General features: G+C 46.2%; 1 protein-coding gene across 1 annotated transcript in view; it reads right to left on the bottom strand.

The window, feature by feature from the left end:
- Window positions 1–347: 347 nt before the first annotated feature.
- Window positions 348–13033, bottom strand: part of GAB2 (GRB2 associated binding protein 2) — a 229890-nt gene continuing 217204 nt past the window's right edge. The window contains exons 8-10 of the mRNA XM_063951316.1: window positions 9070–9172; window positions 7041–7166; window positions 348–5465 (exon numbers count right to left, since the gene is read on the bottom strand). Of these exons, the coding sequence (XP_063807386.1) occupies window positions 5322–5465; window positions 7041–7166; window positions 9070–9172 (373 nt within the window). The 3' untranslated portion in view covers window positions 348–5321. The remainder of the gene's footprint in view (window positions 5466–7040; window positions 7167–9069; window positions 9173–13033) is intronic.

Raw genomic sequence — 13033 nt, 5'->3', positions numbered from 1 at the left:
TGTAACACAGAGCAGGCAGGCAGATTCCAGTTGCCATATACTGTAGGACAGTTTAGAAAGTTGCTACTGGACACAGCAATGTTGCTATGGGTTACTGAAGCATAACTACATGTTACAGCAACGTTACTATGAGTTACAGCAGCGTTTCAGCAGTTACCTCAGCATCAGTTTTTAGAAGTGATCTTCCTGGGGGGGGTTTATTTCACAGTGTTTTTACACAATATGTTACACAATGATTCCTGGGGGTAAATTTACTAAGATGGGAGTTCTATTTAAGATGGGATGTTGCCCATAGCAACCAATCAGATTCTATTTCTCATTTATCTAGCACCTTCTAGAAGATAATACATGGAATCTGATTGGTTGCTATGGGCAACATCCCATCTTAAATAGAACTCCCATCTTAGTAAATTTACCCCCTGGTGATAATTTCCTTGTAAAGGCCAGTGGGAACAAGCAATGAGCTGGGAGCAGATGCTGGAATCACAGTGTGTCTGGACTTACAGGACAAACTAGCATAGTCTGTCAGTGCTAATATAATATAAAATATGTGTGTTCGCTTATATACATATTTGGATATTGCAGACCACAGTGCTTTGTCTGACGCATAGGCAATATGCACATCAGGCAACTTTCTGCCCTTTGAAGCCAGTATAGAGCTCAGTGTAACAAACCTTTATTTTACATTGAACACATCGGAGGCAGCCATTTTGGGAGAACACAGCCTAGAAAGCAGTCACTCAGGGACTCCTGGGTGCAGCCATTTTGTGAGCTGTATGAACACTGAGTATGCAGCCTATTTATGGCTCGTTTCCTAAATAACATTATTTGTTCCCGTGACTTGATTAATGCTGCATTCTCTGAACACTGATTCATCTCGCAAAATGGCAGCATCCACAAAATGGGCGAGTTTTGCCACTGGTTCTCTGTGCATCAAATAATAGTGGTGCAGCCAGCAAGATGGCTGCCTCCAGTGTGTGCAAATGGTTATGTCCGTGTTTTTTAAAATCGAAATAGGAGCCACATCCAAATATTTTTGGCTGGGAGGTGGGGTTGGAAAAAGGCAACGGCAGGTGTCCACTAACAAATACAGCTACAGTCATTACACTGAGTGCAAAACTGATCTCACTTTAATCTCAGTGCGACATATAATGGCCAGCCACACAATTATATAGAAAGTGCAGGCATTATGGATGGGGAGGCAGCAGATGAGTGGAAGTGCGCCTCAATTCCTTCATATCTGGTTCACTCAATGGTCAAGGACTGTAAAGCACTTTTCCTACCTGTCTTGGAAAAATAAACAGATACAAGATTATTTCTAACCTATCTACTTGTGAGCTGCTGAATTTAGCTGATCCCTACTGAAAGAATTTGAAAGGATATTGAGATACATTTGCTAAAGCTAAAAAACAGACAAGTAGAGATGTTGCCCATAGCAACCACAGCCTCTCTAGAAAAATGATAGCTAAAATCTGATTGGTTCTATGGCAAACATAACTACTATTCACTTTTAGAAGCTTAAAGTAGTGGTGTCACAAGGGAGTGCAAGCGGCACCTGGGTGTCACCAAAATGCTGGTGACAGGAGTCAGGTGCTGCAGTGAGACATTGGGGTGTATTCCATACCTGTCGGGGCCTTTCCAACGGAAAGGACCAGACAGGTCAGTATTCAATGAGGCGGACAAATCCGGCTGTCGGATTTGGCCGCTCCCGACAACTGTCAGTACCCGGGGAGGCAGAGACACCGCTGCTGTGTCCTCCGGCGGCAGGGTCTGCTGAGCCTGCGGTGTCCGTCCCTGCTGCTGCCACTGCAGTGCTGCTGCTGGGAGGATGGGGAGGCAGAGACGCCGCTGCTGTGTACTCGGCGGCCGGTTCTGCTGAGCCAGCGGTATCCGTCCATGCTGCTGCCACTGCAGTGCTGCTGCTGGGAGGCAGAGATGCAGCTGCTGTGTCCTCCAGCGGCCACGTCTGCTGCCGGCGGTGTCCGCTGCTGCTGCCGCCACTGCCATGCTGATGGGAGGCTGCCACTACTCACCTCTCCCCGCGCACCCGTCTCATCTCCCCAGTTCCGACAATGTCAATCCAACTTTAAAAAAAAGTCGGATTGACATTGTCGGACAGGGGCCAAAAACCTGTCGGGTTTGGACGCAGAACACGTGGATCCGCAGATAATCCGACTATCCACGTGTTTTCCGACAAGTCGGGAATTCCCAACTTGCCCGAAAAAAATCAGCCGGCATTGAATAGGTCGGAACCCCTTCCAACCTAAACCTGACGGAAACTGCAGTCTTTCCGACAAGACGGCAGCTTCCGACCGCTATTGAATACACCCCATTGTCTGCAGCACCCGCCTCCTGCCACTGGGGAGGATCTGGGAGTGCAGCCAGAATCTCCAGGGGCAGCCTAGAGTGATGCAAACAGGAAGACTTCCCAAGATACCAATGCCCCTTCTTGGGCACTTGGGTGTGGGTCTACTGCCCGCACTGGATGTCACTGACCCCGCTGACGCCACTGACTTTAGTAAATATACCCCACTGACTTTTCACATCATCCTTCACTATACACTACAATAGAATAATGTTCCTCCATTATGCGAGGGAAACCATGCTAAGTCGCTACTACCGTAACTGATATATGTGCGCAGCCCGCATCTCCGGTGGCACATCGCATACAGCTGAATCCCCCCTTTGCCAGAGAGAGAATGCGGACGTTGCCCATAGAATCGGCTCCTGTCATTTCACAGACTTTGTAAGATTAATGATAAATGGAAACTTTGTTCCATGATTGGTTGCTATGGCAACTTCTTCACTTTATCTCTCTCCAAGGATTGAAACATCTCCCCTGTAGTAATAAAATTAAAGGGACTAGTTACAAAAAAAAAAAAACAACAACAACAAATGGTATAAAAACAACTTATATTTTTTCCGAAAAGTAAAATACATCCCGGAAGAACTCTGTCCCGACACAAAAATGAGATACAGCTTCAGACACCAAGGGGTTTACTTACGAGGCGTTGGGTTGTAAAACCCGTTTGTGCTCAGAATATAATAGGGCAAGGATTTTAGTAGCCGTGCATTGCCAGTAAAAGCTTTGCCCTTTTACATTTCGGGAATAAACACGTACAGAGGCGCTGGGTTTTACAGCACGACACTTCGCCAATAAATGCCCAAGACCGAATTAAAAATAGAAAAAGAGAAAGGAAGGAAGTGTCAGTAAAAGACCGTAAAATGGACGTCAGGATGCCCCAGAAAAATTTAACTGTATCTATAACCTAAGTTGTGTATCGTAAAAAACCCCAAAAAGAATTAGAATCAGCTGAGGCTTAAAGGTCTAAAAATTTAAAAAGTGACAAAGTGATGCCCCAAGGGGCAAAATACGAGCAAAGGAATTTGGAGGCATTCCACAAGGTGGCAGCAGTGGCGCATTACCCATAAGGTGACTAAAATATATAAATATAATAAGATCACAGTGTTTCACTACCTATAATGAGGACAACCAGATGGCCTCACACAAACAGCAGGTACTTGGGGCTGTAACCCATCTACTACACACATAATAATGATGAATACAAAGAGTAAAAAACACAAATAAACAAAGTCCTAATACTTAGATGGTCAATGAGGACATTGATGACAACCTGGTGCATGCAACTACTGTAACCATAGCAACAAGTCAGCTGCTTTCAAGCCAAAGGATTGGTTGTTATGGTTACAGCACCGGCATAAATACCTGTGCACCAGTTCTCTGAGAGGTCTCCCAGTGCGGTGACCATACCAAGGAGGTTACATACTTCACAACATGGAATATCTTTACCACAAACACGTGTTTTAGTGGCATGTATGTAGAGGTTTCACATCAGTGTAGCCAGTGGATTGGATGTTTTTGGGTAACAGTCCTAAGATTTCCCTTTCAGCACCCATTCATCCTCTATTGCTAGTGGTTTAAACAATCACTAGACAACCATCCGCCTACACAGCTTCTGCATTTCTTACACACTATTATAAAAGTAAAAAAAGAACCAACAAAAAAAACAACACTTTTTTTTAAACTTAGTTCAGACACATCTTCTGTGGAGTAAGCAGTAGGTACCTTTCTCTCCAGGGAATATTTGTGGGAGGACAACAAAACAGACGGACACATCTACAAAAACCAGTGCACAGGAAGTATGGCATAACCAACAGCAACCAATAAGATTCTTGCTTTCATTTTCTACACTACACTATCAACATTATAGCTAGAATCTGATTGGTTGCCAAGGCCTACAGTGGCAAATACCACTGTTGCAGAGGGTATGGAGCCCTGGGTGATGGGGCAGTTATGGGGCCCGGCAATATTGTGTTCCATCCCCTGCTCACAGAATGTTTTTCCTGTACAGTAGTTTTCGGAAATAGTCACCAATGGGTTTTGCCATTGGTACCGGAGGAAGTTAATAGTATAAATTCAAAGGCACATCTAAAATAGTGAGTGTGATTTGTCCCTAAAACAAAGGTTCTTCTTAGGAGATGGCCTTGAGATGTACCAGTAGCCTATACCTGGGAGGGAGCTATTATATGGGTTTAGCCATTAGCCATGGGAATAGAGCAACTAATCACATCACTGAGAATGTGGCCCATCAATTCCCTAGGCGTCAGTGACATCACTGTGAATGCAAATCACAAAGAAGAGGTGAATCACTGACAGTTCAACCTATCAATTCCCTAGGAACAAATGACATCACTGAGAAAGCAGCAAATCCGCTCACTAGGTACCAAAGGCATCACTGAGAAAGTAGCATATCCACTCACTAGGAGTTAGTGACATCACTGAGTAAGCAGCCTATGCACTCACTAGGAGCCAGTGACATCACTGAGAAAGCAGCCTATCCACTCGCTATGAAACTGTGCCATCACTGAGAAAGCAGCCAATTCACTCACTAGGAGTTAGTGACATCACTGAGTAAGCAGCCTATGCACTCACTAGGAGCCAGTGACATCACAAGAATTGATATGGCTCCCTCCACTGTCTGAATGTAGTAGGTGCACTTTAAATCCAAAAGTAATACTCAGAGCTATTTTATCTATTAATCGCCTTCAGGTTCCCAGATGCAAATTGCAGTTCATTGAAGTGATAAATACGTAAGTGTTAAGGCTGAAGCATCGTCCTTGGTAACCTACAAGGTGTTTAGTATCCTGCACAGAAGCAGACACCCCCACACTGGGTAACTGGTGAAGGCAGTCACGCTAAGGAAACAGCAGCATGAAATTCGTCCAACGCAGTCAGCTGGTACAGCCCCAGCAAGATTCCAGCTCGCTAACCCTTCTAAGTGCCCACAGGGTGGTATATATCACTGCTTTCCGCTCTTGGCAGGCTCTGAAGACTGGCGCACGTCCGTCCACTCCTGCATGGTGTTTTGCAAGGCTTGGGTCTTCTCTTTGTCCACTTGAACATAGTCCACCTTTTCGTCGGACGCTACAGAGGATGTGGAAGGCTGTAACAATACAGACATAAGAGCAGATATCACTAGATGAACTCAGACTGGTTATTAAGTATAACAGGACGTAATTACAGGGCAGGGCCCATAATGGGGAGCAAAAGTTTCATTGTCCGGGGGGGGATTTTATTTATTTTATTACTTTGTACAGGCAAGGGTCAGATCGTGGTGGAACTACTAACTAGTGCAGTCACTACAGGTCCATTGGGTGACGGGAGACCGCCAATGCCAGCCCACCTTGCCAATGCTGCTGCCATAGGTCAGATGGGGGGGCCCTTCCGCTGAGGCTGCAAATGTGCAAAAAATATGCAAATGCCACAGATGCCTGGATTCTGTTGAACAAACGGCTTGACAGATCGAAGTAACTGTGCAAAAATACGCAGCAGCGGGGCGCAGATCCTTCCATAATGGACTACGGTTCCTGACTGTCCATCATTTGAATGTTGCAGTAGGCAGGAATGCTGAGAGAAGGGGAGTGGGTACTAATTGCCTGGGCTTATTGGAGGGGCCTGGTAAGGGTTCAGGACTGCTGCCTCCCCTCTTACCTGTTAGCAGCTTCTCTCCCCATCCCAGCACCGCCCCCCGCCCCCCCTTCCTTTCCCCCTTTCCTGGATTTGCCCCTGGTTGAAGGGCTCCCAGGGCTCACCCTTGTCAGCAAACACTTTTCTTTATATTTTTCTAAGGGGGCGTGGACACTTGCAGTTAGGCCAAGCCCCCAAAAGTACTGGGGCCTGGCACAGCTCTCTACTGCCCTGGAGGCAGGACAAACAGTTGTTGTGGAACTATACATGTCAGAATGCCCTACAATCACTGGCTATTATATCCTGCTGGGACTTATACTTCCACTGTAGCTCAAGCCTGGCGTAAAGTGACCTTAACAGCGCCTGACAGGGGGCAATTCATACTTGATCGCTGGTGTGCGTTTTCACACAGCGGGCGATCAGATCCAAACTGCGCATGCGTATGCACCACAATGCGCAGGCGCGACGGACGGCTGCAAAGCGGATCGCCTGTCAGTGACGGGTGTGTGCGATGGATCCATTCGCACAGGTGATCGCAAGGAGATTGACAGGAAGAGGGCGTTTGTGGGTGTCAACTGACCATTTTCAGGGAGTGTTTTGAAAAACGCAGGCGTGTCCAGGCGTTTGCAGGGACGTCAATTCCGGTCCCAAACAGGCTGATGTGATCGCAGTGGATGAGTAAGTCCTGGGCTGCGCAGAGACCGCACAAAATAGGTTTGTGCAGCTCTGCTACACATGCGTTAGCAATACCCTCAAATACCCTCCCCCCGTAGGCGGCGACTATCTGATCGCAGCAGTGCAAAAGTCGCTGCCCCAGATCTGAGTTACCCCCTTACTGTGGTCAGGATTTCTGTCAAGTGCCCACTGGCGTCATTGCCCAGATATATTAATAAAATGACAAATTACTAGTAGAGCCCTCATGGCACAGATCTACTAATGGGAGGTCAGAAAGATTAATGCCCAACACGTGAACTTATCAGGCTGGAACACCAGTCTACAACCAAATGTTCCTGAGGATGGAAGGATCCTATTATCAGCATTACACAGGTACCTTTCTGTGAGGAGTGGGCGACACCGGCTGGAAGTCTAGCGCCAGGTAATCCACGCTGCCGGTGCTCTTCTTCTGCGCCGGGCTGTTTGTGCCGCTGTGGCCAGGAGAAGCCGAGACAGGGTTTTGCTAAGAACAAAATGAAAGGAGCTTACTGCTTCTGTTATATATACACACATATTTTATATATATATATATATATATATATATATATATATATATATAATTGCAAGAGAATGCTGCGCCACTTGTGATACCACAGACTCCCAATTAGAAAAAACACTCCCAGTTGTTTGGGCGTCAGCTGCCCCCTAAGGAAACGGCAATGGTAAGTTGCCGCAAAACAAAGGATAGGAATACCGGATAGGGGTATAAGCGACCTGAGGTGTTTGTATGTGTCCAAGTGTAATAAATATATAAAAGATATATAAAAATATAATATCAATTTATTTCACAACATTAAGGATGAATTAAAGTACAATACAGGTTGAGTCGCCCTTATCCAAAATGCTTGGGACCAGAGGTATTTTGGATATGGGATTTTTCCGTATTTTGGAATAATTGCATACCATAATGAGATATCATGGTGATGGGACCTAAATCTAAGCACAGAATGCATTTATGTTACATATACACCTTATACACACAGCCTGAAGGTAATTTTAGCCAATATTTTTTATAACATTGTGCATTAAACAAAGTGTGTCTACATTCACACAATTCATTTATGTTTCATATCCACCTTATATACACTGCCTGAAGGTCAATTAATACAATATTATTAATAACTTTGTGTATTAAACAAAGTTTGTGTACATTAAGCTATCAAAAAACAAAGGTATCACTATCTCACTCTCACTCAAAAAAGTCCGTATTTCGGAATATTCCGTATTTCGGAATATTTGGATATGGGATACTCAACCTGTACAAATGAGAGAGACAATTTTTTGTAAAAGTTAAAAAATGAGAGTCCTTTACATAAAATATGGTTCTAAAAAACTTTTTTTTTAAAAAGGGAATGGACATATGTTAAATCCTCAATTAAAAAGTGCGAATTGTCTGTGCAAATAAGCTAATGTAAAATGTGGAATAATAGCATATATAGTCTTAACTGATATAGCAGGAGGTCTCTGGGTGAAGGTCCAACGCGTTTCGTCTCCAAGACTTCTTCATGGGGTAAGTCTTGGAGACGTCTTGGTGACGACACGTAGCTGCTCTGATAAAAAAAATGGCGGTTGGACTCCTGCCGTCGCAGCTAGGTTGTGCCGGCAAGAAGCTACAAGAGTTTCTGCGACCACGCTCTAATTGCGTTGCAATTACAGCGTGATCGCAGTGGGTGGGTGGTGGGTAGCACGCTGGGCAGCCTTGCCCTGCGATGGGCGGACCCCAGCATGCAACTGAAAGGAGTTGAAGTAGGCACAGTGGCCAGCATTGCTGGCGTGCAGTGCTGTGGCCATGGGTTTATTCCTGAACAGTGAAGGGTTTGTATGTTCTCTCCATGGGGTAAATTTACTAAGGTGGGAGATTTTTAGAACTGGTGATGTTGCCCATAGCAACCAATTAGATTGTATCTATTATCTTCTAGAAGCAGCTAGACAAATGTTAAGTAGAATCTGATTGGTTGCTATGGGCAACATCACCAGTTCTAAAAAACTCCCACCTTAGTAAATTTACCCCCATATGTCTGAATTTCGCTTTCTTCCCCCAAACCAATAACATACTGCCAGGTTATTTAGCTGCTGGCAAAACAGACCCGGATATTCTCTGGTACGCGCTGTGTTATAGGTAGAGATACCAGGTACAAATAAGTAGCGGATAGCACCCTGGTTATTCTTACTGGTATAAACTAAGAGCGGGCAATCTTCCCAATGCCCACCTCACCCCTGCAGCTGAACCCTTCACATTCCATTTGCTGCTTTTATTCATGACGGTCTAATCACCCATTTCATAGTTTCAAGACAAGTAAATAGAAAACGAGGAGGATGCAGCATCCGGAGGTCTGTCTATTAGATATCACATTACTATAACCTACCATAGCAACATAATTCTCCTCGCTGTCCCCTGAGCTGGTACTGGTAATACTCTGTGTGGACACCGGGCGGCAGTATTGAGACGAGCTGGATTTCAGAGAGTGCCTGTAAAAACACAGATGTATTGCAAATTCTGCTTCGTCACTCAGCAGGGACTGTGTGCCTTCACTTTATTGTTCCTACCTGTCGTTATGGAAAGGACGCCCTCTCTGCCAAAGCGTTCAGTGCAGTCATGGACTACTTAAAACTACTGACCAATACAATTAACTATTTAACACCCACCCCTTATAACAGAATGACAGTTGTGCAATGCATCTCTGTAATTGCTAATTCACACACAGGCCCAGATTTATCAGACCTTGGAGAGAGATAAATTGCACGCTGATAAACTACCAACGGATCAGCTCCTAGCTGTCATTTCTCTTACGTCCTAGAAGATACTGGGGATCCATTTAGTACCATGGGGTATAGACGGGTCCATTAGGAGCCATGGGCACTTTAGGAATTTGATAGTGTGGGCTGGCTCCTCCCTCTATGCTCCTCCTACCAGACTCAGTTTAGAAAATGTGACACGGAGGAGCCGGTCACGCTTATGGAAGCTCCTGAAGAGTTTTCTGCGAGGGAACTATTCGCAAGCCCCACCACGGAGAGCGTACCTTCCCACAGCACGTCGCCACCCAGAGCCAGAAGAGTGAAGAGTGGTGAGTACTAAGCCGGCGTCAATGTTAGTGGGTCGCCGGCCACTATGGCGGCATGAGGGTACGGAGACACACTGCTTCTAACCGGGGTGGACTGCTTCTCCAGACTCACTGCTTCTGAGGGGGCGAACTGAGTCTCAGTACACTGTACACAGTACCCACACTGGCAATAAAGACTTAAAACGGATCTGGCTCCATTTTAAGCACTAAATTACCTCAGCCAGTATTAAAAAAAGCGGGAAGCCCGCATGCCATGGAGGGGGCGGGGCTTCACTGAGAGGATCCAGCAGCTCACCAGCGCCATTTTCCCTCTGCAGTGGACACAGACGCTGACTGACAGGAACGCGCAGCTAAGACCCAGCTAAGCTTGGCATTAGCGATACGGGCATTGTGTGCTGGCTCCATAATATCTCTGTCTCCCTGGAAGGACTCTTTGTGGGTTAATTGTGCTTTCAACCTTTTCCTGTGTGTGTATGCTTTCACATTTACAATATGTCAGGCAAAGAGTGTTTTATTTACGGCAGAGTGTTCCTCTTCCCCAGGGGGCTCACTACTGTGTACTCAGTGCAGTGTACCTTCCCAGGCTAGCGGGGCTGAACCAGCATGGCTGGATTCCATTAAAGGAATGATTTCCAATATTTCTACTAAATTGTCCTGCAATGAGAAAGAGACGCAATACTTAAGACAGTATGTGGATGAGTTTATGAACAGAGACTCAGTCCCCAAACCAGCGTCTCAGACCCCTACCATTTGTCCGCAAAAACGTACTCTGGCCCATATCCTGCAGTCTGATTCTGATGATACAGGGTCAGACATGGAGGAGGGTGAGGTGGACTCAGAGGGGGAGGGGGGGGGGGTGCTGCTCTGTCACATGGAATAGAGGCTCTTATAGCAGCTATCAGAGACGTTCTGCAAATTCCTGATAAGATGACAGAGGAGTGTTAGGAATCTTATTTTAATGTAATAAAGAAATCCTCAGTCACTTTTCCTGTGTCAAAGGAACTGAATACCCTGTTTGAAGAACCGTGGGTTACTCCTGATAGATAATTTCAAATCCTTAAGGAGGTTACTCTCATCCTTTCTTTTTCCTCCTGAGGATAGGAAAAAATGGGAAACTCCACCGATAGTGGACGCATCAGTATCCAGGCTGTCACGGAAAATAGTATTGCCTGTACCTGGTGCAGCCTTCCTGAAAGACACGGCTGATCGTAGAATTGAGGCCACACTCAAATCCTTGTACACAGCTGCTGGGGTGGCCCAGAGACCCACTACAGCATGTGCGTAGATCACTAAAGCCATTGCTAAATGGTCAGGTAACCTAATTGAGGTGTTAGATTCCTTATCTAGGGGGGAGATTGTTTTACTCCTGCAACATATACAGCACTCTGCTAACTTTATGGTGGAAGCCATAAAAGAAATAGGCTTGCTTAACGCACGCACCAGGAGCTTATGGCTACGCCAATGGACTGCTGATGCGGACTTAATAAGGAGGGGCCTTATTTGGAGATGAACTGGATAAATGGATCTCCAAAGCTACTGCGGGTGAGTCCACATATCTTCCTCCGGTAGCTCCCCCAGCCAGGAAGGCCTACTCAGTTTCCAATTATCAGTCCTTTCGGACAGCCTAGTTTAAGGGCAAAACTAGTGGTTCTTCTAGAGCCCCCAGAGGCACAAGAGGTAAACCACGCAAATCAGCAACTGCCGGTTCTCAGGAACAGAGTTCAAGCTCTGCTTCCTCAAAACCTTTAGCATGACGGTGGACCGCGATGCCTTGAAGACTGGCGGGTGGGAGCCCGGCTAAAATTCTTCAGTCACATCTGGACAAGTTTGTGCCAGGATCACTGGGTCATAAATTTTATTTCCCAGGGCTACAGACTGGACTTCCAAGAGCTCCCACCTCACAGATTCTTCAAATCAGGTTTACCAGTTTCACAAGAGGCAAGTATAACGTTACAGAACGCCATTCAGGAACTGGTGCAGACTCAGGTCATTGTTCCAGTTCCACCTCATCTGTAAAACAATGGGTATTATTCAAACTTGTTTGTAGTACCGAAACCAGACGGTTCGGTAAGACCCATTTTGAACCTCAAGTCGTTGAACCCGTACTTACAAGTGTTCAAAATCAAGATGGAGTCTCTGAGAGCAGTGATCTCAGGTCTGGAGGAAGGGGAATTCCTAGGGTCTCTGGATATCAAGGATGCGTACCTTCACATTACGATCTAGCTGCCTCATCAGGCTTATCTACGGTTTGCACTGCAGGACTGTCACTTCCAGTTCCAGGCCCTGCCATTTGGTCTCTCCACGGCACCGAGGGTATTCACCAAGGTGATGGCAGAGATGATGTTCCTCCTCCGCAAACAGGGAGTGAACATAATTCCGTACCTGGACGATCTTCTGATAAAGGCCCCATCCAGGGAGAGGTTGTTGGACAGCATTGCCCTCTCAACCCAACTACTCCGGGATCACGGGTGAATTCTGAACCTTCCGAAATCTCACCTAGAGCCAACACCGAGGCTTCCATTTCTGGGAATAATACTGGACACAGAGTCGCAAAAAGTGTTCCTTTCCATTGGAAAAGGCATTAGTAATCCATTTGATGGTTCGGGATGTCCCGAAGCCATCACGGATATCGGTGCATCTATGCATTCGCCTTCTGGGGAAAATGGTAGCCTCTTAGAGGCACTTTAATACGGAAGGTTTCACGCAAGACCTTTCCAACTCGATCTGCTGGACAAATGGTCCGGTCGGACAATGTGACGGCGGTAACATACATAAACCGACATGGCGGAATGACAGAGCAGCAATGTCAGAGGTGACAAGAGTTCTCCTCTGGGCAGGAAAACACACAGTGGCATTGTCAGCAGTCTTCATTCCAGGAGTAGACAACTGGGAAGCAGACTTCCTTAGCAGACACGACCTGCACCCGGGGTAGTGGGGCCTTCACCCGGAGTTGTTCAGGTGCTTGACACGTCGGTGGGGATATTCACAGATCTACATGAAGGCCTCTCATCTCAACAAGAAGCTCAAGCGGTAATGTTCCAGGTCGAGAGACCCACAGGCAGTGGCGGTAGACGCTCTGACGACTCCATGGATCTATCAGATGGTGTACGCATTTCCTCCACTTCCTCTGATCCCAAGAATTCTCAAAAGAATAAAAAGGGAAAAAGTTCAGGCAATACTCATTGCTCCGGACTGGCCAAGAAGGGCCTGGTACGCAGACCTTCTAGAGGTGCTACTCGAAGATCCGTGGCCTCTACCTCTTCGCGAG

The sequence above is a fragment of the Pseudophryne corroboree genome, chromosome 2, assembly GCF_028390025.1.
Source record: "Pseudophryne corroboree isolate aPseCor3 chromosome 2, aPseCor3.hap2, whole genome shotgun sequence".
Taxonomy (NCBI): Eukaryota; Metazoa; Chordata; class Amphibia; order Anura; family Myobatrachidae; genus Pseudophryne; species Pseudophryne corroboree.
The sequence above is the reverse complement of the archived record's forward strand: the minus strand, read 5'-3'. Positions and strand labels throughout refer to the sequence as shown.